The sequence below is a fragment of the Triturus cristatus genome, chromosome 1_2, assembly GCF_964204655.1.
Source record: "Triturus cristatus chromosome 1_2, aTriCri1.1, whole genome shotgun sequence".
NCBI lineage: Eukaryota > Metazoa > Chordata > Amphibia > Caudata > Salamandridae > Triturus > Triturus cristatus.
The window spans coordinates 345822017-345849452 of record NC_140580.1 but is presented as its reverse complement, the minus strand read 5'-3'; the positions used below and the strand labels follow the sequence as shown (position 1 = coordinate 345849452).

The 27436-nt window shown below is 47.3% G+C and overlaps 1 protein-coding gene across 1 annotated transcript in view; it reads right to left on the bottom strand.

The window, feature by feature from the left end:
- Positions 1-27436, bottom strand: part of VWA5B1 (von Willebrand factor A domain containing 5B1) — a 575143-nt gene that overhangs the window by 229021 nt on the left and 318686 nt on the right. The window contains exon 13 of the mRNA XM_085614890.1: positions 14572-14762. Coding sequence (XP_085471016.1) covers positions 14572-14762 — 191 coding nt within the window. The remainder of the gene's footprint in view (positions 1-14571; positions 14763-27436) is intronic.

The window sequence follows — 27436 nt, the reverse complement described above, 5'->3', positions numbered from 1 at the left end:
CCTTCTATGAGTCCAAGGGTAGGGTCCTGGCTCTTAGGATTCAGTGTGGGTCCACTGTCCTCACTTTACTTAATATCTATGCACCCAATGCGCATCACGAGACCTTTCTACACCGGCATGTGGCGAAAGGTCTGGCTTCCCCGGACTCTGCACTAGTGGTGGGTGGAGACCTAAACTTAGTCATGGACAACGACTGGGACCGTTCTGAGCAGCGCTACAGTCAGGTGGGAGCCGTCTCTCCGGAGGGACAGCAATGGCTGGCGGAGAGCGGCCTCCATGATATTTGGCGTCTTAAACACGCAGACATGCGCAATTATACCCACTACTCTGCGGCACACAAATCATATGCCCGCCTCGACATGTTCCTGGTCTCTAGTGCGCTTCTCCCTAGAGTTAAGTATGCCTCGATAGCTACACGCTCCCTCTCTGACCATGCCCATATCTCTCTTTCCCTGCGCCCTGACGAGGTCGGGCACGTCCCTGCTAGGTGCTGAATGCGCGTAGGCCTCTTACACTCCCCTGACATTGTAGAGGGTGTGCCTACCAAGATATTAGACTACTCCAACATAATGACACGGGTGCGACATCCCTGGCTACTGTTTGGGAAACCCTCAAGGCGGTGATACGAGGGAATATTATTAGGCCATTTCCTCTGCTGATGCCCAGAGACGTAGGGAAGCCCACTCGGGTCTTGAAAAAGAAGTGGCAGAAATAGAAACAATATATAAATACATAGAGACCCTGCAGGTTTGGCGGTCACTGGAGAAGAAACGGATGCTTCTAAAATGCCTAGACCTTGATATGGCGGAATATGCTTTACTCCAACTTCAACACAAGTTCTACTTGGGTAGTGACAGGTGTGGGAAGATGTTAGTACAGAAATTGCGTGCCAGGGCAGTGGCAGGGAACATCCCCTCTCTTAAGCGGCCTACAGGCAATGAGAGCCACCTAGACTCCCAGATTGTGGGGGAATTTCTATGCTTCTACCTCTCCCTATATAGCGCATAAGCTCATGGTGCCCCTGATGCTCGAGACTACCTGGAATCTAGCAACTTCATTGTCTCCCAAAAGCAGAGGCAGAGGCAGACCCCCTGGAGAAGCCCATTCGATTAGACAAGGCTATCTCAGCCATCTCTCGGTTGAAGCTGGATAAGTCACCAGGCCCTGATGGCTACCCTGCCCTGTTTTACAAAACATTCTGTCATGAATTGGCCCCCCTCCTAACCCGCCTGTTCAATTCCTTCCAAGATAGTGGGGCGCTTACGGAATCTATGACCGAGGCAGCGATTTCTGTCATCCTTATACCTACTAAGGACCCAGGACTCTGTAGTTCCTACCACCCGATCTCACGCTTAACATTGATGCAAAACTCTTCACGGGCATTCTGGCATCTCGGCTGAATCCTTTAATGGCAGGCCTCACCGATCCAGATCAGGCGGGATTTATTTGCACACGTCAGGGAGGCGACAATACCAAACACCTTCTCCACCTCATAGACAGTGTTCACCGCTCTCAGGTGGGGGCTGTAGTATTCTCTGTTGACGCTGAGAAGGCGTTTGATAGAGTTTGCTGGGACTACCTCTTCGACGTCCTTCGGAGCTTTGGATTTGGCCCCCGCTTCATCAAATGGGTACAGTGCATCTATCATACCCTTTGGGCATTTGTTTGAGTTAATGGGGTATCTTCACCCCCCTTTGAGATCGCTGGGACATGAGACAAGGGTGCCCCTTCTCACCCCTCTTATTTGCACTGTATATGGAACCCCTTGCGCAGAAAATCTGTGATCACCTGGGCATCCAGGGCCTCAGGTTCGGAGGTGACATCCACAAGATAAGCCTCTATGTAGACGATGTCATCCTGTTCCTTGCACAGCCTCTAACCTCTCTTACCACACTGGTTGGAGAACTCGAGTCCTTTGGTCGGCTCTCTGGCTTCAAGGTCAACCTTGGCAAGTACCAGGTCCTCAACTTGTCTTTACCACAAACACAGGTGAAGGCCCTCAAACAGTCTCTTCCTCTACACTGGTCTAGCGAACCTGTGCCCTATTTGGGAATCCTCCTGACCCCCTCGCTCCCACATACGCTGGAGCTGAACTACACAACCCTGGTGGCCCAGACACGGAAGGCACTGGATGGGTGGACCAAACACACTTTGTCATGGTTCGGGCGCATCGCCGCGGTAAAGATGACAATTCTACCGCGCATACTATACCTCTTCCAAATCCTCCTATTAACTCTGCCACCTAAAGCTGTGCGAGTGTTACAGCTTGCTATGAATAAATTCATTTGGGGTAATAAGAAGGCACGCCTTTCGGTGGCACAACTGTCGCGTCCCAAAGGCAATGGAGGGATGAATCTGCTACTAGTTCACATATATCTACAGGCCACGCACCTTCGTTATGTGCTGGAATGGAACCGCCCAATTTCACAGAAGCACTGGACCTTTATGGACCAGGCAGTAGCTGGTGTGAATGTCTGGTGTGAAATCTGGCTCCCCGCCGATCCCGATCTTGGGGCCTTTACTTATCCCCGGTCACGGCAGCTACAATGAGAGTGTGGGACAGAGTGGCACTCTTGAAGGGCCTCACTACCTTCCCCTCCCCGATGACTCTAATGGTGGACAACCTGGATTTTCCCCTGGGAGATAAAACTGCGTTTTCCCAGAGATGGAGAGAAGCTGGTTGCAAGCGCTTGGGCCATTTATTTGATCTCGAAGGCATTATCCCGTTTGATCGGGTTCGCCACGACCTTGACCTTCCTTGCACTGATGAGTTCTATTATTTGCAACTCCGACACTGGGCTACCTCTAAGGCCTACCTACCACATGTCTCTCGTAAGCTTACCCCTTTCAAGAAATGGATAGCGAATAAGAAAAACAACAAACATCTCATAGCAGAACTGTATGTTCTCCTTACTTAGCGCCCAAAAGGAAATCTCTCTCGCGGCCAGCTCCAGTGGGAGGTGGAACTCGGACGGGCCCTCACAGATAAGGAATGGGACACCATTCACTACAGAATGCATCACACAGCGTACAACACTGCAGGGACTGAATCAGCATACAAGGTAGCATCCTATTGGTCTCTTACTCCGGCTAGGATACATCAATGGGACAAGAACCACACTGAAGAATGTTGGTGAGGCTGCAGCCTGACAGGCTCCCTTGCACATCTTTTATGGCATTGCCCGAAGCTAGAGCGATTTTGGGAGTGGGTACTTAATGACATTGATGAGGCATTTGGCACCGAGATCCCTCGCTTCTCCGCTTACACCTTGCTGGGGCTATTGAACCCCCTCACCTTCCCATTGAGGTCACTACGAGGCAGGCAGATGGCATTAGCTCTACTTGCTGCGCGGCAGGCGATATTAGTGCATTGGGGTACTGCCACGGTTCCGGATCACTCGGCTTGGCTCCACTGGCTCTGGATGACCCTGGCCATGGAGCGACTTTCGCTGATCCAAAACCAGAAGAGCGAGAAATATGCAGAACTTTGGACTCCTTTCATAATATTGTTATCGAAGGATGTTCGCGAGGTCACTTGCCCCAAACTTCTACAAGTGCTACGTTTAATACCTCCAACTAAGGAATAAGTAGAGCCCCAGCTGGGCGAGCGAGAGGGGATGGGGGCGGGCGCGATGGGTAGTATGGGTCACTATGCAGCCTTTGGCATCTTGATACGGGTCCCCCTCTGTTTTCCCTTCTCTTTTGGGGGTGGGTGGGAGGATGGGGTTTGTTTTTCTATTTGTTGTTCCCCTTCTAGGTGGGTTCTCGTGTCTGGACAGGCATTGTCCTTTGAAAATGTATGCTGTTCCTATTTGCTAGCTTTGATTCTGAGCGCAGTCAGCCTCCGGGATGTCGGCATTAATGCGGTGGAGCTCTATACAGACTCAATACATTGTCTTCAGCCACCGGCCCCTGTGGTTGTAGGCGATGGCTGTGTGCAAATGTCGAGTCACCTACCAAATAACTCAATAAGATTTGTTCCATAAAGGCGGACGGACCCCTCGTCAACAGGCTGAGGGGAGTTTTTAAGTAAATGCCCATGAGGACATACTGATATTGCATCAGGAATCTTTGACCCACCCTAAATACAAGAATTTCTCACTGAATAAGTGTAGTTAAACCAATAATTAAGGCTTACGCTAAAAGGGCACGTTTGTTTTTTATTGTGTGTTTGGTTACTTTATTAGGAGAGCACAAATGTTTTTCCCTGTAAATCTCTCACCTTCTCCCAGCCCCAAAACCCAAAGTGGCAAATTGGGTAGAAAATCAGTCGTTTTTAGCATTCTCATTGTAAAAGTACAGGTACATAGCATCGTTTTTGTACTACACAAGTACATTGTGTTTGCTACGGTGTTTTGTGCTTTCCATTTACACGAGTAGTTTATAATGCAAATGATATACGAGATAATATTATAAGTGTTATGAACACACAACTGTGGCTGGACATGTACACTTTGATAACTGTGCTGGGTTGTACTAATACTCATACACACCCCACATCTCCAGTGCTTGACTATAACCTCAGGCAGTGGCATTGCCAAATGTGCTAGATAGAAAGGGCCAGTCCAACACTGCACTTCTCCCGCTCTCCAGAGTTAAGCATTAGACTGCTCATCCACGTTTATCCAGAGACTGAAAAATGCTTGTGTGTTCTCCCCTTCAGTTTAGGCCCATGTGAAAACAAGACTGAGGTTTTGTTGTTGGGCAACAATCTACGCAACAATGTCCCCAATCCTTTGCTGGACTGCCAGAGCAGGCTCAATAGGACAAAAAACTCGATAAAGAGCTTCGGGATATGGCTGGATTCCAGCCTCACGATGGACCATCAAGCACAAAAAACTCGCTGCTAGCTGTTTTGGTGTCTTGAGACTGCTGATAAAGGTCCTCCCTCTTCCCTCCATCATAGTCCGAAAACTGATTGTTCAGGCCTTTGTTTTATCACGTCTGGACTACAAGAATGCCCTGTACATCGGCGCGCCCCAATATGTGGTCGAAAGGTTGCAGGTCATCCAGAACGCTGCCCCTAGGCTCCTTATGAACATCCCAAAACACCTGGCTGCCAAAAAGGCCCTGGCAGAGCTTCACTGGCTTCCGGTGGAGCATCAAGTGCAATTCAAGACCTTATGCATTATACATGGAGCACTTAACAAAAAAGGGCCCCACACTGTTAAGACCTTTTGCCTTCCCCTACAGGCCACGGAGGATCCTTAGATCCTCATCAGCACATCTGTTGAATGTCCCCAAGATCCGCAGATCCTGATCGGTAGTCCCTTCAATGGCCTACCTGGCTCCTAAACTCTGGAAGTCTCTACCTTCAGAGTTACGCCAACTAGAGCACAAGCTCTCCTTCCGCAAAGCCCTGAAAACAGGGCTGTTTACCTATTAATCGTCCAAACTCTGCAGCTATCTGACGACCTGGGATGGCTGTTCTAGAGCTGGGAGGGCTCCGGATAGCCATGCACTTTAAAAGAATGCTAGACTAGACTACTTTGCCAAAGACCCTGAACTGTCTTCACTTAGAAGATACACACTCCTGTGAAAACAAGACTGGCACCTGGCCATCCCTGGTTCACGTGCTTCTTTAAGGCTCTCCCAGATTCAGAAACCAGGAGACAGCGTTTCTTTGCAGCTCAGGATGCTATAAAGAGTTCAATGTTCTGCCTTCCTACAAAGTCTTCATAATCACTTTTTCTAGTTCGTAGGCGGGCTTTCGAGAAGTGCTTTGAGTTTCATGAAGCCACCCAGAACTCAGCCCTTCTCCTTGGGAGCTCACTAGATTGTCTCGTCCATTGCTTCCCGGGCCATTAACACCATGCACGCCCACAAAGCCATGTAACCTTTTCTTTATTAATTTAAATAACTAATCTCGTTCGCTTTCTCTACTCCTTCATTCTGTCCGGTTGTGTCTGAAGTGTTTGACTCTTCAAAGAATTATTTTGCATCCATCGATTTGGAACATTTCGGTCAGAACTGTAGAAGCTGCTACGAAATTATACTTTGCTCTAAGGGACTCTTGAATGGTGTTAACATGTGCTTGTTTATTAAAGAATAGTGCGAAATGGGTTTAATATGTATGAAATGATGGAGTTGGAATATGTTGAAATTAGTTTGCTGATGTATTCTTTATGGAATTTTAAGTTTGCTTCTTTTGTTACTGTTTATATGTATTGTAAAGTCTAACAAACTCGATTTTTAAACTTGAAACTTGACTCTTCACTTAGTACTATTCGCATCCATCTCTCGATTTGTTGATTCGTTCAGTTTCAGTGAAATTCTCTAATGTTGTGCCCTCTCGTTCTCAATGTTCTCTTGGTTTGCATTTCTCCCGTCTGCCTGCTTAACTACTCTGTCATTGCATTTCTTTTCTCTCTGTGAATTTCTTCACTCGTTTCCCCCCTTTCCACTATTCTCTTTTCAACCCATTTCTTGCTTTTATCAATATTTAGTTTGTACTGGCTCATCCTTTTTGCCCTGTTTTCCTTTCCACTTGTTTTCAGCTTGCCTCCATTCGCATTTATCTAGTTTCTATTCTATTGGTGACTGCTCTCTTTTCTTAACTCTTTTATAAGTCTCGACATCTTTTCCCTCTCGACATAGTCTCTTGGCATCCCTACCTTGCGTCCTTCCTCTCTTATTCCCTGTCTCTCCTCCTTATCTGAGGCTCGCAACCTTTCCCGATCAGGAAGTCGGTGATACTGTCTCTAAGCTAACCTTTTCTCAGTTGCTATGGAAACAAAGGCGATCTGTGTCTTTATAGCATCCTGCGAGAGCTGCAGGCGTCAAAAATAGCAAGTGGATCCAATGGAGGAAAGAATTGTCTGAAATCTACCCAGTCCACTCTCCCCCACCTCCATACACTAACTCTGAAGATGACCCTGCCTTCCATACCCCCACTGACCATGCCCTCTACAACTGCACTGAGCCTGCCTTGCATGTCCTTCACTCCTCCACTGAGTCTGTCCTACACACCTCCACTCAACCTGCCCTCCATGTATTCAATGAACCTGCTATTCACAATTCCACTGGACCTGCCTCCATGTAGTCACTGAGCCATGCTCTTCACACCTCGACTAACCCTGCCATCCATTTCAACGAGACTTAATTCCACTCTCCAATGACTCCACTCTTACACCTCTACTTAGAATGCTAAGCACACCTCCAGCACACCTACTGTTTATCTCCCCAGTTTACCCTTGCACTTCCACAGAGCCTGCCCTCCAGACCACCACCAGCCTGCCACACACCTCTCCTGATCATGCCCTCCACACCTTCACCGAGCCTCCACTTCACTAGCTTAGTAACTCACCCTCCACACTTCTACTGATACTAACCACACACCTCAGTTAAGGCTGCCTCTGCACCTATGCTGAGGCAAACCCTCAGGACCTGATTGAGGCAGTACTGGACACCCCCTTTGTCCTGCCCTTCACACCTCTACTGAACCCACACTCCTCTACCTCACTTAGACCGTCTTTCACAATTTTTCCATTGCCAACTCCCCTCAATCGAGCCACCTCCACTGAGACTTTTGTCTCACAAATGTGCTGGCTGCTCTCCTCAAATCTATATACCTGGCTCCTCTCGCACTCGGATCTTTCTCTGCTCCTCTTCCTTGCCCTCCTCAAACTGGCTCTCTCTTCATCACTTCGTGTGATTCTACTTTCTTATCTCCTCGCCTCCCCTACTCTGCTCTCTCCTCCCTGTACTCTGCTTTCTTCTCCTGCCCCCTCCTCCCAAATACGGCTTTTCTTCCTCTCGCTGCTGCCCCAGGCTTTTCTTTCCTTTCCGAGTCTGGTGGCTTAGTGGACTAATGCATCACCTCCACGGTCCTGTGTTCGACCTCATGGTTACAGGTTAAAAATCCTGGTGGGTCCACTCAGCCTTTCATCCTTCTGAGGTCGATAAAATGAGTACCTTTGAGTTGTGTAACAATAAACATCTGTTATTGCCAAGATACCCTCGGTGTTAGTGGGATTACAAATACACATGTATTGTTAACTCCACTGTAGTACCCAATGCCTGTTCACCTCACATGTATGATTCTCCCCGGGTCCCGTGCGTCGCCCTTCCCCCTTGGACCACCCACGATTCTTCCCTCCTCCCCCATATCTGTTCTATCCTCTGCTTTCTTGAGACTTCTTCTAGTCCCTGTTCTAACCCTTCCGCTTTTATGGTCGTCTAAACATTCACTCAGCAACTGGCCTCCATTACTTTTTAATTTCCCCCAACTTCCATTCACTCCCGCCACAATCAAAGTCCCTCAACCTCAAATGAACCTCCTCTCTTTCTTTGTTTTATACTAACGAACCACTTTCCATGAGCCTGCTCCCCTCACCTTTCAGATATTCTCCTCCCACCCTCCTCTCCCCTTATTCCTGCACCTTTCCCATCTGCCCCGCATCTCCCCTGATCCCCCACCCCCCGCCCCCCTCCCCGGCGCCCCCCCCCCGGAGCGGTTCTCTTCTCTTCCCTCTGTCCTCCTGCCACGTCTCCCTTCTCTTATTCTCCTTTCCCTGCATTACCTTGCTTCCTATTCTCAACTCAGCCTTATTGTTGTTGACACTTCCTTTATCCCGGGGGTGGCACCTCGGGGTTCATTTTATGGTAATTAACTCATGCATTATTCCGGTAACTGAGACTCGTACCAGGAGTCAGGATATGTGATTAAAGAAAAGGGACTAAAAAGAAGAAAAAGAGGCAGGAGAGAGGAAGAAAGAGGGTAGGAGGGGTAGGGGAGTGAGGGGAGAGGAAACAAAAGGTGATACTTAGAGGGTGGGACGGAATTTAGGTAGCAAGGGAGGGATATGAGGAGAAGATAGATCGTGAGAGGGCTAGACAGAGGGTAGGATGGGGACTAAAGGCGGGGAGAGTTGCAGGGAGTCAGGGATAGAGGGTATGAATAGTCAAATAGAGGGAAAGAGGGACGGAAAGAAATGGAGCAAAAGAGGTAGTAGGACTAGAGAGGGGCAAACATGGAAGAAAGAGCAGAGAGAAGGAGGAAAGGAGGGAGGAATGTGATAGAGTTGACAAACAATAACAGGAAAAAGGAACAGACCGAGGCAGGGGGATGGAAGGGAAGGGAACAATAGATGGTTAGAGGGGCATAGGGAGTGATGGAGAGAGAGGGTAAAAGAAGGGAAGAACAGGGGGTAGCAGGGCTGGATGCAGTCATGTTAGGATGCAACTCGAGAGGGATCAGAGGTAGAGTCGGAAAATCAGATAAACAGAGAGGAACAAAGGGAGTACGGGAGGGAGGGATAGGTTACGAAGGATACTGAGGGGGTAGAGGGAAGGAAGGGATTTCTAAGAGATGGGAAAAAAGAAAGCTGGGGCGAGGAACACGAAAGCAAAACTATAGGGTAAAGCAAGGCAGATTAAAAAGGGAGCGAGAAGCGGGGAGGGATGGTCGGTGGAAGAAAGAAGAGAAGGAAAGTGGCACTTAAATGGAAGCAGAAAGTAGGGAGTGAAAGGAGAAGAAGGTAGGGGTTCGGGAGAAAGGCAAATGAGTGGATTGTAGGAAGGTAGGAAGTTGGGCGAGATGGTGAGAAGTTAGATGTAGCCTTTACCTCTTATTGGTCTCACTTGTCCTAGTTTTTTCTTATGTCAAGTTAAGGTCTGGGACAAGGAACATTAGGACTCCGAGTAATGAAGAGTACTAGTAAGTACTTACTGGGGCAATAACTGACTGAAGGATTACTAGTTAGAAATCAACTTGGGTCACAGCTCAGAAAAGTTCACACAGTTCCATTGATCAATAATGTCTTATAGGTAACAGACAAGGGCAATGCAAGGCTCCAAATCCTGGCATCTTTCAACATGATCAACCATGGGAAGGTTCACCTTATTTCATAGACCAAAGCTCATCTTCTACCAAACTCAGAGTCAGTTTCATATATTACCTTTTAATCTGAAAAAGTATAAACCATTGACTGAATACAAAGCTCTTAGGGGCACATGCATCAACATAAACAATAGTAATTCTTTAATTGTGATTAATAAGAAATCGCTATTAAAGACTCGCTATTGCCTATGCATGTAGGAATCGCATAAAACTTTGAGATTCCTACAGATTCCTTGATTGCGACTCGCAAAGTCACAATTAAGGAATTGATTCCTATGGACCCAGAGGCCCATAGGAATTAATGGGAATACACATAAAGAAAAACTTATTTCAGCGTCCATATAAACTAACCCACCTTAGATAGACATTCGATTACTATTCCAAGTATAAATGTTTCTATTCGGGCAAAGAATGCTTGTGCAGTTAACGTCGAAGTTTCAACCCCCTATATGTGAGTGTAGGTAGACAACATCACTGTGGGGTCTTCATCAGGACTATAAACCAAGGGGCATATTTACAATAACTGGCGCAGCCCTGCATATCAGCAGGGATGCGCCAGTTATTGTGCGCCACAGCTCCGCCACCATGGGGCAACAAAAGCACAGATGCATGACGCATCTGTGCCGTAAAAGTGGCGCATTGCTGGAGTTGCATCGCAAGCACGACGCAGCTCCAGCAATGCTCTGGGGGGCGCTATCTTGTTAATGCTGCGTCAATCCATACACCTGCTTCAGGCAGGCGCAGGGTTTTGACGCAGCATGGGCCTAAAAGTGACTAAGTGAAATCTTGTAGATTTCACTCAGCCACTTTTAGGAGGCGTTCCTGAGAAGGAACGCCCCCCCCCGCGCAGGAACACCTACATGTCGCGCAGGGCTTTACAACATGACGCATCTCCCAGATGCATCACGTTGTAAGTACCCCGCATCATGGCGCAGGATTTGTGCCGTTGCTGCGTCACAAAAGTGACGCACGGCGGCGTAAATGAGGCGCAAGGGGCTTGTAAATCTGGCCCCAAGAGTTTACAGCCTGTTTTAGAAAATATCTCTTGAAAAAATAGATCGCCCACTCTCCACTCAGAGTAATCGAAAACATCAATGCCTGGATGCCCATCTAGGGTGGTCTAGTTTACATGGACAATGAAATACGTTTTTGTTTATGTGTTATTTATGTTTAACATTCAGTAACTTTTTTTTGCCACCACTATGTAGTTTTGCATTTCTTTGTTGTTTTGTTCTGAATATGTACAATGTGTATTAGTCCTGTCTTCTATTATTATTTATAATCACATGATATATGATTTTCTAATATATCGTAAACACTTTTTCAAGTCAAATTGAGTTTTTGTCATTTGTGATTTGTATTAATGTTTATTGTCAGTTGTGTGTTTTCTTGCATCATTAATTGATAGTCCTACATGAGTGAGGATATATGGATTTATATTGGAATTTCCTCCTTTATGGCAGAACCTCTGTCTGTATACTCCCGATAGATCACATCATTTTCGATGCATGCGGGGCTACGCCGTTACATGAGACTAAACTTTGGCCTCTCCAGGGCCACAGAAGTCTTCCAAAACACATCATGAAGGATGCCTTGGGGGGTCTTCCCGCCATCCTAGATGCCAGCAATGACATTCTGGTATACTCTACAAACCTTGTAGAGCACATGAGCTGCCTTGGAGATGTATTCAGCAGGCTACAAGAGAGTGGTCTGACGCACCAGTGATAAATGTGAATTTATCAAACAGGAGATCAGCTTCTTCAGATACTGATAATCAGTGCAAGGAGTTGCCACGGACCCTACCAAGGTGAAAAACATCCAGTCTGCACCAGCACCGACAACCATCTCCAAAGTCGGGAGCTTTTCAGGGATGGTTACCTATTGCGGATGGTTTATACTGAACCTGTCCAACCTCATGACCCAGCTACGTGACCTCACAAAAACATCTGCCTCGTGGACCTGGGGCACTGAAGAAGAGCATGCATTCCAAGAAACCAAAAGAGCGTTATCTGAAGATACTACCCAGGCATATTTTGACCCCCAGAAAGAGTTAGAACTCCCAGTGAACACTAGTCCCTTAGGTTTGGGAGTGGTGCTGTCACAAAAACACTCCTGCAGACTGTGGGCCCCCTACACATATGCCAACTGGGCCCTAACACCCAAGGAGCACAGGTACTCCCACATGGAAAAGGAGATCAATGCAGTTCATTGGGGATGTCAAAACTTCCACTTATATCTGTAGAGCGCCCGATTACTGTGTGTACAGACCATAAATTACTCATCCACAGATTAAGAAGTGGATTCTGCAGCTCCAGGAGTATCAGTTCGCCATAGTATACAAGCGGGGATCGCAAAAACAGACAGCCTATCTCGCAAGACATGAAAAGCCAGCAACCAGAGAAGAGGAGGATATCAGAAGGAGGCCGCTCGCAGACGCCGCTGGGCAAAGACATGACATATCGGAGTAGGAGACCAAGTGCTAGTAACAGAATACCACCCCAGTGGGCAGTTACTGACTCTCAATTGAAACAGACCAATGGGTTGTTACTCACTTGAGAGGCACCATAGTTACTGCAAGCAGTGAAACTGAAATGTTCTCTTATAATATCACATTTGTCAAGTAATTTAGAGAGGCCCTTAACATGGTGTTTGACTCTACCCATGTCCTAGATGACTGCATTGAAGAGGAAAGCGCAAGCTGACAGGACACTAAATCCCCTAGATCAAGCCCACCTTTTCTGCAGGCAACTCTGAGGCTGCCCCAGCCAAGGTGACTACCAATCTAGGTAGCCAAACTACCGATGAAGACTCAACACCTAGACCCCCCAAACAAGGGGTTGGGAGGTTATATTAACTGCAGCAGCCCAGCCCCACCCTCCCAGAGGCAGTACATAGATTTGGTACTTGGATAAAAAAAAATGATGAGTTCAAGGCCTTCCACCCAAGAGACCAGCCCACACGAAGAACCACTAACAGAATATTTTCCAGTGGTTGAACTTTTTATACTTTTATAATGTCTTGAACCTGTGTGTGTTATCTTATTTATGTTTGTACCAGTTTTCTGTTTGTCTTCCATGGTTGAGAAGGAATGTAGTCTGTCAGCACGCTGGCCCACGTGGCCCAGATTTAAAGAGGGCAATGGCGAGTTCCCCTCAGTCACAAGTCAGATAGTATGGCCCTGCATTATAAGTGTGAGGAGAATAAAACCCTAGAGTTGGAAGTTAGCCTCAGGCATAAAGCCAATTTAGTGTCCTGTGCATTATTGCTGACACCCCCTCGCTGGCACCGGGACACTACAGCATCTAGCTAGGACTGTGTGCAGTTTAATTAGACAAGCTTAATCTTAAGTACAGCTTCCTGTGGGGTTTACCTGTAGAATGCACAGTTATTCATTTGACTGCACTTACAGAGTCACGTAATTTTCTAGCACAGCTGTGTTTGTGTGGCCTATTCTACCATTTGTATTTGTCTCAAAGTATACTTGTGAAATTCTTGGAGGTTTTGAATTTTGTTGGTCACTTGTTTATTTTGTAATAAACTGATGGTCAAAAAACAAATTTTGCAACCAAAAACATCATAAATTATAGATTTTTTCATGAGGATAAAGGTTATGTAAAATACGCCTAACACTAGTAATTCTCGCATTAACTACATTTACTAGTAAATAAAACTATGCTATATTGAAGGTAATTGTTTCCATTAAGTAGACCATAATAATTTCCTGGACATCAAAATGCATACATTTATAAAACAATCTCTAAAGCGCATAACATACATTAAAACTTTTAGAAATCAATTGATCAACCATAGAAATATCAGCAATTTAACATGCAGGTCTCTAAACATATGAACTAATATCATCCCCGACCAGTTAATAAGATTATGCAATTTATTCAACCATCCATTGTGTGACAAAGTGGCTTCTCAATAACCCACAGGGGCAAAAAACATCACCAAGAATACACGTTGCTATGTCCTAAAACAAAACCAATCTGGTTGGCTTTCGACAAAACCCCCAAAAATTAGGGATGTGCAGAATGTTTCACTCCTCCTGCAGAATTGGAGGAGTTTCACAACTCTGTGTTACTCTTGTAATGCGGAGTTCCAGTCAAATTGTGCCAATTGCCTAATTTTGTCCTGTGAGAGTTTGCATCGTCTAGCACCATTTTGTAACGTGGGTGGCCGTGGTCAGAGTGCTGCTTCTTGCATAGATTTGTGGCCGCTCAAGTAGATTTTCTACTCGAGTGACAGCAAAATCTACTTGAATGGCCACGCACTCCTGCAGACTGCTGTTCGCACTGATTTTTCAGTGCTGCTTACGCCACTGGCGCTGAGTTGTAGTGCAAGCAGTAAGTCATGCATATTTTCCACCAGTTGGCATAACTCCATGGAATCTTGTGGAGTTTTTATATAACTGCTGAATTTCCGCCCACATCTAAAATAAATATACAAGGCTACAGGGAAGGGAAGGGGGATGGATAGCGCAAGGTGTGGAAGAGATTGAGGTATGAAAAAAAGAAAGAAGGAAGAAATACACAATGGAAAGAATGGTGGTACCAAGGAAGGAGTGATGGAAGAAGAGCTCAAAGGAATTGGACACACAGGACATGAAGGAAAGTTGTAGAAATATAGGGAGGAAATCAAGGGAAGGAGGGATTAAAAGCAAAATATGGCTGTGCTTTAAGTCCTTTGTTTTTTGTTTCCTGGTGTTAAACATCCAGGGGCCTTACCTGTAGGTCCGCATGCCAGGGGTCTGGGCTGGTCTGACCCAGAAGCTCCTGCATTTGGGCTCTTTTGAGGGCATTCTTTCCCATAGCAGCAGTGGGGTCACTGGCGGTGTGAACCCGTTCAATTGGCTCATGATCTGCTATCTGATTGGTGCTGTAAGCTCTTCGTCTGGAAGGAGATGTAGGGTCCAGGCCTGCAGAAGGAATGTCATAGTTGAGATCAATCAATGAGAATTGGCTCCATGTATTGCAGTATTTCTTAGCACATTCTTGTTTATTCTCAGGCTGGTAAGGTGATGGGAAGGCTTCTGATGCTACTGGATAGGAGGATCAAAGGAAGAAAGAAAGGCTGTCTTTTGTGAAGTGTGAGCCATTTATCTGGGTGACAAGTTTTAATTATTAACTTGCAATGTCAACTATTTTATATTCCATAACCCATGCCCTTGAAATGCTGTCTCTGGAAAAAACCACAAACATGATATCTAGAATACCCGTAGATTAGAAGTGACCAGTGTAAGTCCAGGAGGGTTTTATAAATGCCTTATTTTTAGTTTACCCTGAAGCAGCTTTTTGTGATTAAGAGATAGCTGAAGAACACAGTATATCTGGGCAGTACCTAGATCATATGGTACCCAGGACAAACAGCTTGATTTTGTTGGTTCCCTGTGTATAAAACAAGCATTGGCAACGCCAATAAATCTAGCCTTGGCAAGGCAATTGGAAATATAAATTGAACAAGAAATCAAACAAGGAATAATAGCAGAGGTTATCCTACCAACCCTGGCACTTCTTTTTACGTGTTGTGCGCATGTACCCAAGCAAGATGCTTCTATTCACAGTGAAGAAAGCCAATAGCTGAAGTGGGGGATCCACTGCGCCTCAATCTGTATGTTTTGGTGGCAGAAGCTGGATGTGAATAACACTTCAACAAATCAAAGAATAAAGAGGGCTGACTGAAGGCACTTTATTTATGTATGCATTTTTTGTTGTTGAAAATGTGAGACTGGCGGCACAGCTAGAGCTGTCTCCAGGTCAGACCTAAGAAAGGAAGCCCTCACAACCACCCTATTCACCCAGTTGTGCCCTTCTGTCTGATTGTGAAATTGAGTGGAATACAGGTTGTAGCACACTAAACCTTTCCAGTCATTTCGTGTACGATGTATTTAGCTTAAAATGCAAGCTCAAAGGTAGACAAACAAAGCAAACTCCATAAAGAATAGCAAAAAAGGATGTCTGATCTTTGTCCAGGAATTATTCTCAGACTACAGCACGTTTCAATGATTGCAAAATGGTAGTCGAACCTTGGGTTACTTTAAAAATGACTGATAAATGCGGCTCGGACTATCCAAGTCTTTTCTGATTAACATTTCACGCATTTCTGTTTTAAAAGAGCAATCTACGACACCCGCTAGACTCAACCACCCACACCGCAGATACTTCCTGTCAGGTACAGGGCTGCATGAAGGCCGCTCTAAGTCTCTGCCATAAGGCACCACGACGAGATGCCCGAAAAGAGTGCCAGAGTGTAACAAAAGGTCTCATAATGACATTGATCTTGGGGTGAGGGTATCCCCAAATAGCACTCTGTCATTTTGTCTGGGACTACGAAACCCCATTCAAAGGAGATGTTGTCCGCCAGTTCAGAATGAGTAAGAGGAAGAATAGGACAAAGATGGTTGACCAGATTACTTACTAAACCTGTCCCCTCATACAAGCTTCTACCATTCCCAGTGCTGTATTTATAAATGAATGAGTGCCGGTGCCCAAAGCTCTGCTCAGAAACCCAGGGCTGCTGCAGTCAAATATCGGAGTGCCCGATACCAAGGCTGCGTAGTGATGATTCCACCTCATGCCTCTTTGATCCACTACCAGACACTCCCTGCCCATTTATCTCATGCTTGCAGGTTCCTCTTTTCTCCATCTTTGATGGTTTTTTGGTCTTTCTATTCTTCAGCCTTTCCGCTTTGTGTGTATTCCCTCTCTTGCTATAGGTAAATGTCTGAAAAGGAAAAAAAGGGCCGGTGGCTCCTACTGCCCTAATTCACATTCTTTTCCTAGGTACCATTGCCACAGTAAAGCTCTGGCAGAGACCTGGCTCTTCTGATGAGGTTAAAAGCATTTAATGTTTGATCTCCCAAAGATCAGGTTAGTATATCATTCAAGGATAGACTGCAAGCACTGATGATTGAAAGGGGTATGCTGAACTCAGGACTGGAGGCAGTACCTAGCAGGGAGGATTTGCAATAATCATATTACTGTAGAAACTGGGCACTTGGAAGGAGCAGAGTAATTTCACTATAAGTAGCCATGGTGATGGATGGGTAGGAGGCAGAGGCACAGCTACCTCAACACTGCGACGGCCAGCCAACTGAAGCTGGAGTTTGCCATCACTTCAGTGGCTTTTCTTTTAGCCCAGAAAAAGCTCCAGGTGCCTAGGTGAGAGCCACTTTGGTTGCAAGAAAACAATGACACAAAGTGTGAAGTGCCGTGGTGGCCTGATGGACCTGTTGGCACTTACAGTGTCATATTGAGTATTGTGGGGCCCCTCTAAGGCACAAAAAGCAGTTGAAATAGGTCTTCCCACAAAAATCCTTTAAATGACATGGGGTAGAGAGCCACAGTCAAAGGTAGAGATAGGCAAATGGAGGGAGATGTTTGGATAAAGAAATAGAATAAACAGAGGTCAAAGAGAGAAAGGTCACTTTATCAGGTGGCCCCTTGGAGGGTGGGGGCCCTTGGCAATTTTCCACTTTTCCAATGCCTTAAAACAGAGGATAATTAGTGTTCCTCACATGCTGGGAGTTAAGTAGGGAACATATAAACACTTTTTCTGCCAAAGACCAACTGAGTTTACATGATGGTCCCAGATTGAAAAAAAGGCGGGGGGGGGGGGTGTCAGTGCTGCTGCCATAAACAGGACAGCATCTCTGATGCAATTTCCACTGGCTTCGGTTCATACAACAGTTTCCCTAAAAGCAGAGCTGGTGGCGGCTAGGCTGTGAGGAAAGCTGTGTTTCTAGACCATGAAATGAGGAGGGAGAGTTGAGTAAAAGGGGCATTTTCCAATTTTAAGTGCTGTCCCTCTTCCGCCCATCTCTACATGAGAACCCAAATACTCAGGCCTTTTAAATTCACCAGCGCAAGAGGGTGGTCTACCAGAAAGTTCGGGTTTTAATATCGACCTAGCAAAATATTGACTTAAGTACATATTTAGATAAATATAGATGTACCCTGCCAATATATACCTCCGTCAAGCTATGTAGAAGTGGAGTTAAGAACCATTAATCTATACTTACTTAGCTATATTACAGCAGTCAATAATTTGACCACAAACTTTCGACAGGTCAATAAGTTTTTCCACAATATTCTGACATACAACTGACGGAGATATGGGCAGGCCCTATGTTCCTCCTTATTGACCACTGATTGTGGTGATAAATATAGTGGCTCCTCACTAGAGAATGGCCAATGAGAGATAATAAGGGCTACATGAACAGTGCAGCTTAAATATACCAGATTCAGACCCCCCTGCAACATCTCTTAGATTCCTTTTGGGCCTATGGCACACTAACCACTGTGCTACTGAACACTGATTATACCAAAATTGGGGACTTTTAATAAGAATGCAAAATGTCTTGAATATTATCGTAAGTATAGTTGAAGAAGAAAATGATTTCTATTTGCTTGTGCAAATCAATCATTATTAAGGTAATCGATCAGAGACGTGTCAGAACAGAAGTAACCAAGGCGCCACCATTTAAAGTTCTACAGTGTTGAAGGAAATAAGGCTTTGAATCCTTGGTCCTCACCACCATCATAATAATTAAATATGGTTAAATTCAAGGGAGCTAGTTTGAATCGGTACTTGAGGAAACTTGGAGAAGGTCTTGGCAACATACATTAGTGGATGTACATCAGTGGCTACAGCCAGTGTTCAAATTGTAAAGAAGTAAGTTCAGGGCCCCAGAGTTTTTCTTAGGACCCTCCTGCCCGCATTGACGAAGGCTGGCATTGTTCAATTCCAAGGATTGCCTTGTCTTGATGCCACTTAGGCACCATACTACACAAGCTCTCTCTCCCTATCTCACTCTTGCAGGTCCTTATTCCTGATTTCTACATTTGTCACCATTTTCTTTTCTTCCTCTTCCGCCTTTTTCCTCCCTTTCCTGCGTTCCTGTCTCTTGCGTTTGTTCAAAGTCTCTAACAGTGAGCCGATAGGGTTTGGCAGAGGGACAAGACAAGGACGCCCCCTGTCACCCCTGATTTGGCGTTAACAGTGAAGCCATTGCGAATTTCATTTCTGTTGTGGACTGTGGATTGGTAGCAAATCAGTGATACTATCCCTTCATGTAAATGATGTCATCCTGTATGTTCAGCGACCAGAGGAGAATTCTACAATAATTAAGGAAGTTGTAAAATGTGATGGCTTCTCAGGGCTTTATAAAAATTGGCATAAATCCGAATTGTTTCCTTTGATATGACTTTGGAGTGGTATGCGAACACCATGAAATATATAGGCATTAAGGTAACATGGGACACAAAAGAAATAATGCTCCATCATTTCGGAGTCACGCTTGATCATTTCAAAACTCGACCTGAGAGGTGGATACAAATGCTTCTCTCTATGTGCAAAAGTGCCTCTCTGATCAAGATGATCATTTTACAGAAAATGTCTATATCCCTTTGCAAACAATACAAGATGCCTAGCATTTGGATTCTTCCACCAGCAACGACAATTGCTTACACGACTGATCTTAGGAGGTGAACAGCCAATATATACATTGGTCAGTACAAACAAGAGCCATGAATGAGGAGGGTATATCAATATTGGATCCCTGTATCTATTATTTAGACGTGCAAGCACACTTTATTAAACATTGACTATCACTGCGGGTAACAATTATTCATGCCCAGTTAGAACAGCCAATGACACGCTCTGCTTTACCCCTGACCCGATGCTGCGTTGGCAGTCTACGAGGGACGATGCTGATAGCGTTGGCATGACATGCAGAGCCTGGTGGAAATGGGCAAAATATTTGAACTGTGAGATTCCATTGCTACCTGCATTTCATAATCCGTTGTTTCCCCCAATGCAGGATGCCGTCGCTTGGAAAATATCGAATGCGTAGGGGTGGAGGTTTTGAGGGATCTGTTGCCTAACAGATCTTCTCCATCCCTCCAAGATTACAAAGCGAGAAGTGGTGCTACACCCAAGCTACTTTATACTATCATAGATTGGGCTCAGCCGCACAGACTGCTATTCCCAGCATTCCCAAACCCACTGAAGACCTCTTTTGATCCTCACCTAGTATATACATTGCACAGACTGGTAAACCCATCTCCTTCCTATATTCGGATGTCGTGACTGGAAAAATATATCCTTCGTTAAAAGTCAGGCAAGAATGTAAAAGGGAGACGGGTTCTCAGATCACTGATATATCCTGGTCTTATTGCTGTGCTCAATTCAGACAAGTCCCATTCAGTTATAAACACAAACAAATACAATGTAAGTTTTTGCACCACTATTTATTACAACGCAGTGTGAATGGCTAAATTCACTCCAAATGCTGCCATTGAGTGCAAAAAATGTGGGGAAGTGAATGCTGGTTTTAAACACATGGCATGGGCTTCTACCAAAGTACATCAAGCCCATTGTCAGATACCAGTAGTGACCAAAGTTTATTAAGTATGTTATAAATCTTATGAGAGAAAGGGTGATAGTTGGTGATTAGTCTCACAAGTTCTGATCTGTTAGTAGTCTTCTTTGCCTTACCCTCCCTGAGTGTGTCAGAGTGATCCAAGTGTTGTGCTCTGTTACTGGCTCGAAATTGTGGTGAAGTTCATTAATATGGCTTGAATCTGATGGATATTGGATGAAGGTTTCTTACACATGGTTATAGTAAGAAAGTAATCACATCAGCCAGTAACAGAGCACAACACTTAGATTGCTCTGACACCCTCAGGGAGGTATGGCAAAGAAGACTACAAACAGATCAGAACTTGTGAGACTAATCACCAACTATCACTCTTTCTCTCATTAGATATATAACATACTTAATAAATATTGGTCACTACTGGTATCTGACAAAACACTCCAACCATTTGTGACAGATCGCCCTAGTATCACATACTGGAAGCATACGACATTACGTAATTTAGTAAGTCCTAGCTGTCTCACACAACGGGCACAGGAGACATGGGGCCATATGTATAAAGCCTTTTTCCCGTTTGCAAATGGGCAGATTCTCAGAATAGGCCCATTTGCGAATTGGAAAAAGCCTTTTGGGATGTATCATCCCAAAAGGCCATCGCAAAATAGAGATTTGCAAAATTTTGCGAATGCAATTAAGAAATTGCAAATTGCGATTCCTTAAATGCAATTCTGGAAGCACCAGAAATTTGATATTTGGCTTTAGGGATTGCAAATTACCACCAACTTCAAGTTGGTGGTAATTTGTGATTTTCTCTAAAAAAGCATATAGGGCATGTATGTGCACAAAATGTGCACACATGCATATTTCAGGGGTGCAACAGGGTGTCTTTTTGGCACCCTTGCACCCTTGAAATTGCATTCTCAATTTGCAATTCTCTAATTGGTAATCGCAAATTGACAATGTCTTCCCATTCATTCCCATGGGCCTCCTAGCCCATAGGACTGAATGGAAAGGTATTCTTTAATTGCGAATCGCAATTTGCGATTCGCAAATAAGAAATATGTAGGATTCACCAAATCTTTAGCAAATCCTACGTACATTGCATTTTGCGATTCTCTAATTGCAGTTCGCTAAAAATCGCAATTTGAGAATCGCAAAACTCTTTTTTGATACATATGGGTCATGGTTACATAAGAGAAATAAGGGTTCATACAAATGTGGATGCTGCAGTATGTGCAGATTAGCTATTGATGGCATATCTAAGTTCAGTTACAACAACTCAAGAGAATATGAGATTAAGACCCACATTGACTGTAATTCTAAAATGTTATTTACGTACTAATCTGTAAATGTGGTTTGATATATGTGGGAAGTATTATCAGGTCTATGTGAGAACGAATATTGGAGCACTATAGGGCACTCAAGCAACAGGACCCTAGATATTCGATGGCGACTCATGTAAGAAACTGGGTGACACAAGATAAACACATGAGTTTTAAGTTTCATGGTTTACAAACCATAGCAAGCAACAATAGAGGAGGTAACCGGGAACTCATGCTCAGACAATGTGAATCACACTGGATAATGGTTTTATGTGCGGTTGACAAGGGTCTTCACACCGACCATGAAATGCAGTATTTTCACGGTACCTAACATAGGGCCATATTCTCAAGGAGCTATCGCCGAGTTAACAGCACCTTATTGCAGCCAAAGTTGTGATAAATTTATCACCCCATTCACAAGCTGGTGCTAACAGCCCCTATCACCAGTTTTCCTGTGAAAGCATCTGCCAAAAACATCGCCACAGATGACCCCGGCAACTATCGCTAATGAGATGCAGAGTAGGCGTTCATGATCAAAAAACCATGAAAAAACCACACCTCAACATTCTCAACGACCAGCCAGATCGGCGATAAGAACACAAAACATGCGATAAGGTGCATTAGCACCAGGAAACTAACACCTGCTCCGACCTGGTGCAAAGTCGGACTACAACCTGCACCACAAAAGGGAGCCCAGCCCAGAGCCTCACCTGAAGAACACCAGATGCCATGGAGCCACTGAACATGCGTGATGGACCCCCATGAAGGCCACAACACCCACCGCCACCAACACCAGGACCCCCCCCCCCGGGCCCCACCCCAGGCACCCACCACCTCCCCCGGACCAAGACACTGCACATAAATGGCACGAAAACATGAACAAAATCACCTGACTGATCGCGCACAGTTCCAACAATCAACATACATGTGAGTACTGAAATCGTGATTCGTACATTCACCATTGAAGGACCAAGCAAAATGTAACATCCTAATTTGTCACCAAACAACTATTGTGAAGAGCCATGGCGGGGCATCCCTGGAAATCTGTGACTCACAGCCTGCAAGACAATATCCAAGATAAGATGGTGTGTCGGGCACTCATCAAAGGACAGGGAGAGAGAGAAAGAGAGAGAGAGAAAGAAAGAGAGAGAAAGAGAGAGACTGAACAAGGAGCGCAAGGCCAATCAGGCCCTTGGTTCATGCAAACATGCCAACAGCTGCGTGTGTCTCGTAATCTGTGCACCCCAAATCACAGGCCGGGCATCAAAGTCAGCATGAAGTCCACATCACATTCAAGAAATGCAAGCAGTAGTCAGACTGATATCTGGAATGAAAGCCCCTTTGTCTCAACACACAAAGCTGAAGGCCGAGCCAACCCCCGACCTTGTTCCTGAATGCGGCTGGCACACCCTGCATGAGATACCATACCAGCCTCCGACAACTCCCACACCACGAACTGCGCTAATGAAACACCAACGTGCCCACACCCCACACACACTTGTCCCTGCACGACCTACACCTGCAAGGGATGCCCTTGACACGTAAGTCAAAAACTGCTCATACGTCCAAACTTGTGACCTCGGGTCACTCCCCATGCTGCACGGCTCCTCCCGGTGCCCGTGTCTGCCCTACTGCTGCTGCCACTGCCTAGGGTTCACCACTGGTGTGCCCCTGATACCTGTTTTCGTGCTTCTGTTTTGTTGCTCTGCATTTTTCTCCCCCTTCTGGCTGTTAATCTTTTTTTCCTGCCCCCCTCCCGCTCCCCGCTTCCCGCCGCTGCTCCCCGCGACCCCGCCCCCTTTTTTCATCTGTACCCTGTGCCCTCGCCCATTGGCTGCCCCGCTCCCGCCTCCCAGCTGCTCCTCCCTCCCACTTCGCCTCTTATGGAGGGCGCCGCGCGGAAGCGCAGCGGACGCGCGCAGCAGACGCGCCGTTGGCGCGCCAAAGGCAAGCCCGTCTTCGCCTGTCCGCGCCTGGCCCGTGCCCAGTGCCAGGACTCCTGGCCCTCGCCAGAGCCAACCCACCCGACGGAGATACAATGCCGCCGCCCTCCACGCACTCAACACCGACCGACAGCCAGCCTGCTACCAAGCCACCCCGAAACGCACCCATGGAATCTTCACCTGTCACGCCTGCAAGTTCACCTGCCTTCGGACCTGCACCGAGCCCGCCAGAAAAGGCGCCAACAAGAACCACCTCAAGTGCATCCTGCTCAACACCCGCTCCATCCACAAGCACGCCGTCGAACTCTGGGACCTCCTCGACACAACAGCGCCAGACGTCGCCTTCCTCACGGAAACCTGGATGAACGCCTCCTCATCCCCCAACATAGCCATTGCCATCCCGGACGGCTATAAGATCACCCGGAGGGACCGCGTCAACCAAGCCGGAGGTGGCATCGCCATTGTCTACAGAAACACCATCCGCATCACGACCAACACCGACGACACCCTCACCACCGCCGTGCTCCTTCACTTCCAGATACACACCGACCCCAAGACCACCCTCAGAGGGACTCTCATCTACAGACCTCCGGGACCACGCACACAATTCAGCGAAGCCATCGCAGACTTCATCAGCCCGCTCGCCCTCGCCTCCTCCGACTACATCCTCCTAGGGGACCTCAACTTCCACCTGGAGAACAACAAGGACAACAACACCACCACCCTGCAAGACAACCTCGCCAACCTCTGACTCAAGCAACTGGTCAACAACCCCACCCACTACACCGGCCACACGCTTGACCCTATCTTCTCCTCGAGCAACCACATCTCCTTCAGCCACTCCACCAGACTGCACTGGACCGATCACAGCTGCATCCACTTCAACTTCAGGAAAACCACGACTCACCTCCACCCGCAGAAAGCAGCCCGTAGTTGCTGGAGCAAGATCACCACCGAGCTGCTCACCACCTCCCTGAGCCAAAACCAACCCACCAACACTACGGACCCCAACGAAGCAGCCCACAACCTCACACAGTGGATCACCAACTGCGCCGACACCCTTGCACCACTGAAGAACCCTCCAAGCACTCCTGACAGCAAGAAAGCCTCATGGTTCACCGACGATCTTCAAAGACTCCAAGAAATTCTGCCGTACCCTCGAAAAAGCCTGGCGCCACGACCAGTCAACAGAAAACATGACATCCCTCTAGAATGCCATCCGCAAACACCACCAGCTGATCCGCACCACCAAAAGGACATCATTCAGAGACCGACTGGACAACAACACCCACAACAGCAAAGAACTCTTCAGCATCGTCAAAGAGCTCTCCAACCCCAGCGCCAGCAACAATGACATCATGCCATCGCAAGAACTCTGCGACTCACTCGCCACGTTCTTGCACCGCAAGATTGCCGATATACACGACAGCTTCGGCGCTCAGACTGCATACCCAGCCACCGAACCAGCGTCCCCCACAACCACCCTGTGCACCTGGAACCCCGTCAGCACGGAAGAAACCACCCTCATGATGAACACCATCCACTCCGGCTCCCCAGCCGACCCCTGCCCACACCACATCTTCAACAAAGCCGACTCCATCATTGCACCCCATCTCCGGGACATCATTAACAACTCCTTCACATCTGCCACATTCCCAGAGAGCTGGCAGCATGCAGAGATCAGCGCCCTCCTGAAGAAACCCACCGCGGACCCCACAGACCTCAAGAACTTTCGTCCCATCTCACTCCTCCCCTTCCCCGCTAAAGTCATTGAGAAAACCATCAACAAACAGCTGACCACCTTCCTCGAGACGAACGGCTCCCTCGACCCATCACCGTCCGGATTCCGAGCGAACCACAGCACCGAGACTGCCCTCATCGCAGCCACTGACGACATCAGGACCCTGCTCGACAACGGTGAAACTGCCGCCCTTATCCTCCTCGACTTGTTGGCCGCATTCGACACTGTCTGCCATCGCACCCTGACCACCCGCCTCAACCACGCCAGGATCCAAGGGAAGGCCCTGGAATGGATCACCTTCGAGAGTCCGTCTCCCGCCCTTCCACGCAGCGGCCACCAAGATAATCTGCAGCGTACCCCAAGGATCCTCGGTCAGCCCCACCCTCTTCAATGTCTACATGAGCCCCCTCGCAGCCATCTCACGAAAACACAACCTCAACATCATCTCCTACCCCGACAACACCCAACTGATCCTCTCCCTCACCAACGACCCCACCACCGCCAGAGCCAGCTTCCAGGAAGGAATGAAAGACGTTGTGGAATGGATGAAGCTCAGCCGTCTGAAGCTGAAGTCAGACAAAACGGCAGTCCTGATCCTCGGACCATCCCCCTCTGCCTGGGATGACTCCTGGTGGCCCCCTGCTCTGGGCACCGCCCCCAATCCCTTGGACCACGCATGCAACCTGGGTTTCATCCTTGACTCCTCCCTCACAATGACCAAGCAAGTCAACGCCGTTACATCTTCCTACTTCAACACCCTCCGCATGCTCCGAAAGATCTTCCAGTGGATCCCCACTGGAACCAGGAAGACAGTCACCCAGGCCCTCGTCACCAGCCGACTGGATTAAGGGAACGCCCTCTACGCTGGGACCACCGCCAAACTACAGCAAAGACTCCAGCGCATTCAGAACGCAGCTGCTCGACTCATCCTGGACATTCCCCGACACAGCCACATCTCTGCTCACCTGCACTGGCTCCCCGTCAGCAAGAGGATCACCTTTAGACTCCTCACCCACGCACACAAGGCTCTCCACGACACGGGCCCCGAATACCTCAATACCCGCCTCACGTTCTACACACCTACCCGCCAGCTCCGCTCCACCAGCCTTGCCCTCGCCACCGTCCCACGGATTCGCAGAACCACCACCGGAGGAAGATCTTTCTCCTACCTGGCGGCCAAGACGTGGAACTCCCTCCCCACCCCCCCCTTCGACTGACCCAGGACCATATCTCCTTCAGAAAGCACCTCAAGACCTGGCTTTTCGAGCAGTAGCGGCACCCCCCTCACAGTGCCTTGAGACCCTCGCGGGTGAGTAGCGCGCTCTACAAATGTCCTGATTGATTGATTGATTGAAACTTCGCACACACATACTACTCATTGCCCAGAGCTGTGGCATATCATCCAACGAACGTCCGCCGGTCTTAGGAGTGCTGGTGCCACGAGCCCAACAAACGCAATGGCAGGCATTCGCGGGCACATGCACAACCCATGCCACTTGGAGCTTTACCGTTCACGAATGCTGCATCTGTTGGGATCCCTGCCAATGGCAGTGTTGTGAATCAGTTACTGTCTGAGATTCCGTCTTGCCTACGTCACCTGCGTCCAGCCCTGGTTCCACTGTCAATCATGAACATTCGAGTGGCCCGTGGAAGTCTGTCTATCCAACGCCATGGTAGCTGAATTGGATTATGACCTGACAGTGCACCCCCTGTTGGCCCACGAACAAGAGTGTCACCGGGATAGCCGTGCATGAGATGCACTGATCTTTGGCGTATGTGCTGGCAGTTGCGCATGGGAGATTGCACAACTCCTCGTGTGCAGCGACCGCATCGAGGTGCTCCCCTATTGGGCTGTGTTGTGGATTGGGGAACCGGCGTGGACTGAGCACATCTTCCCCGACCAGTTAATGGATCGGCTTACACTGGTGTTCCTTGAACCCGACAACAACGTACTATTGGAACACATTGCACATGAGGCTGCGATGGCATTCATGATTGATTAACTACATTCCTGCAGCCACATCGGATTGTCACCCACAGCACAGGTACCAAAACCTTGTTTCATCGTGGGGAATGCTCACATATCCCACCACAACAGAGGACATGTCTGCCTTTGCATGTGCGTGGAACTATGCCTGTGTACACACACCTGTGCAAGGTGATGCAGTTCCATGCAGCACAGCACAGCATGGTTTGGCAACATTACCA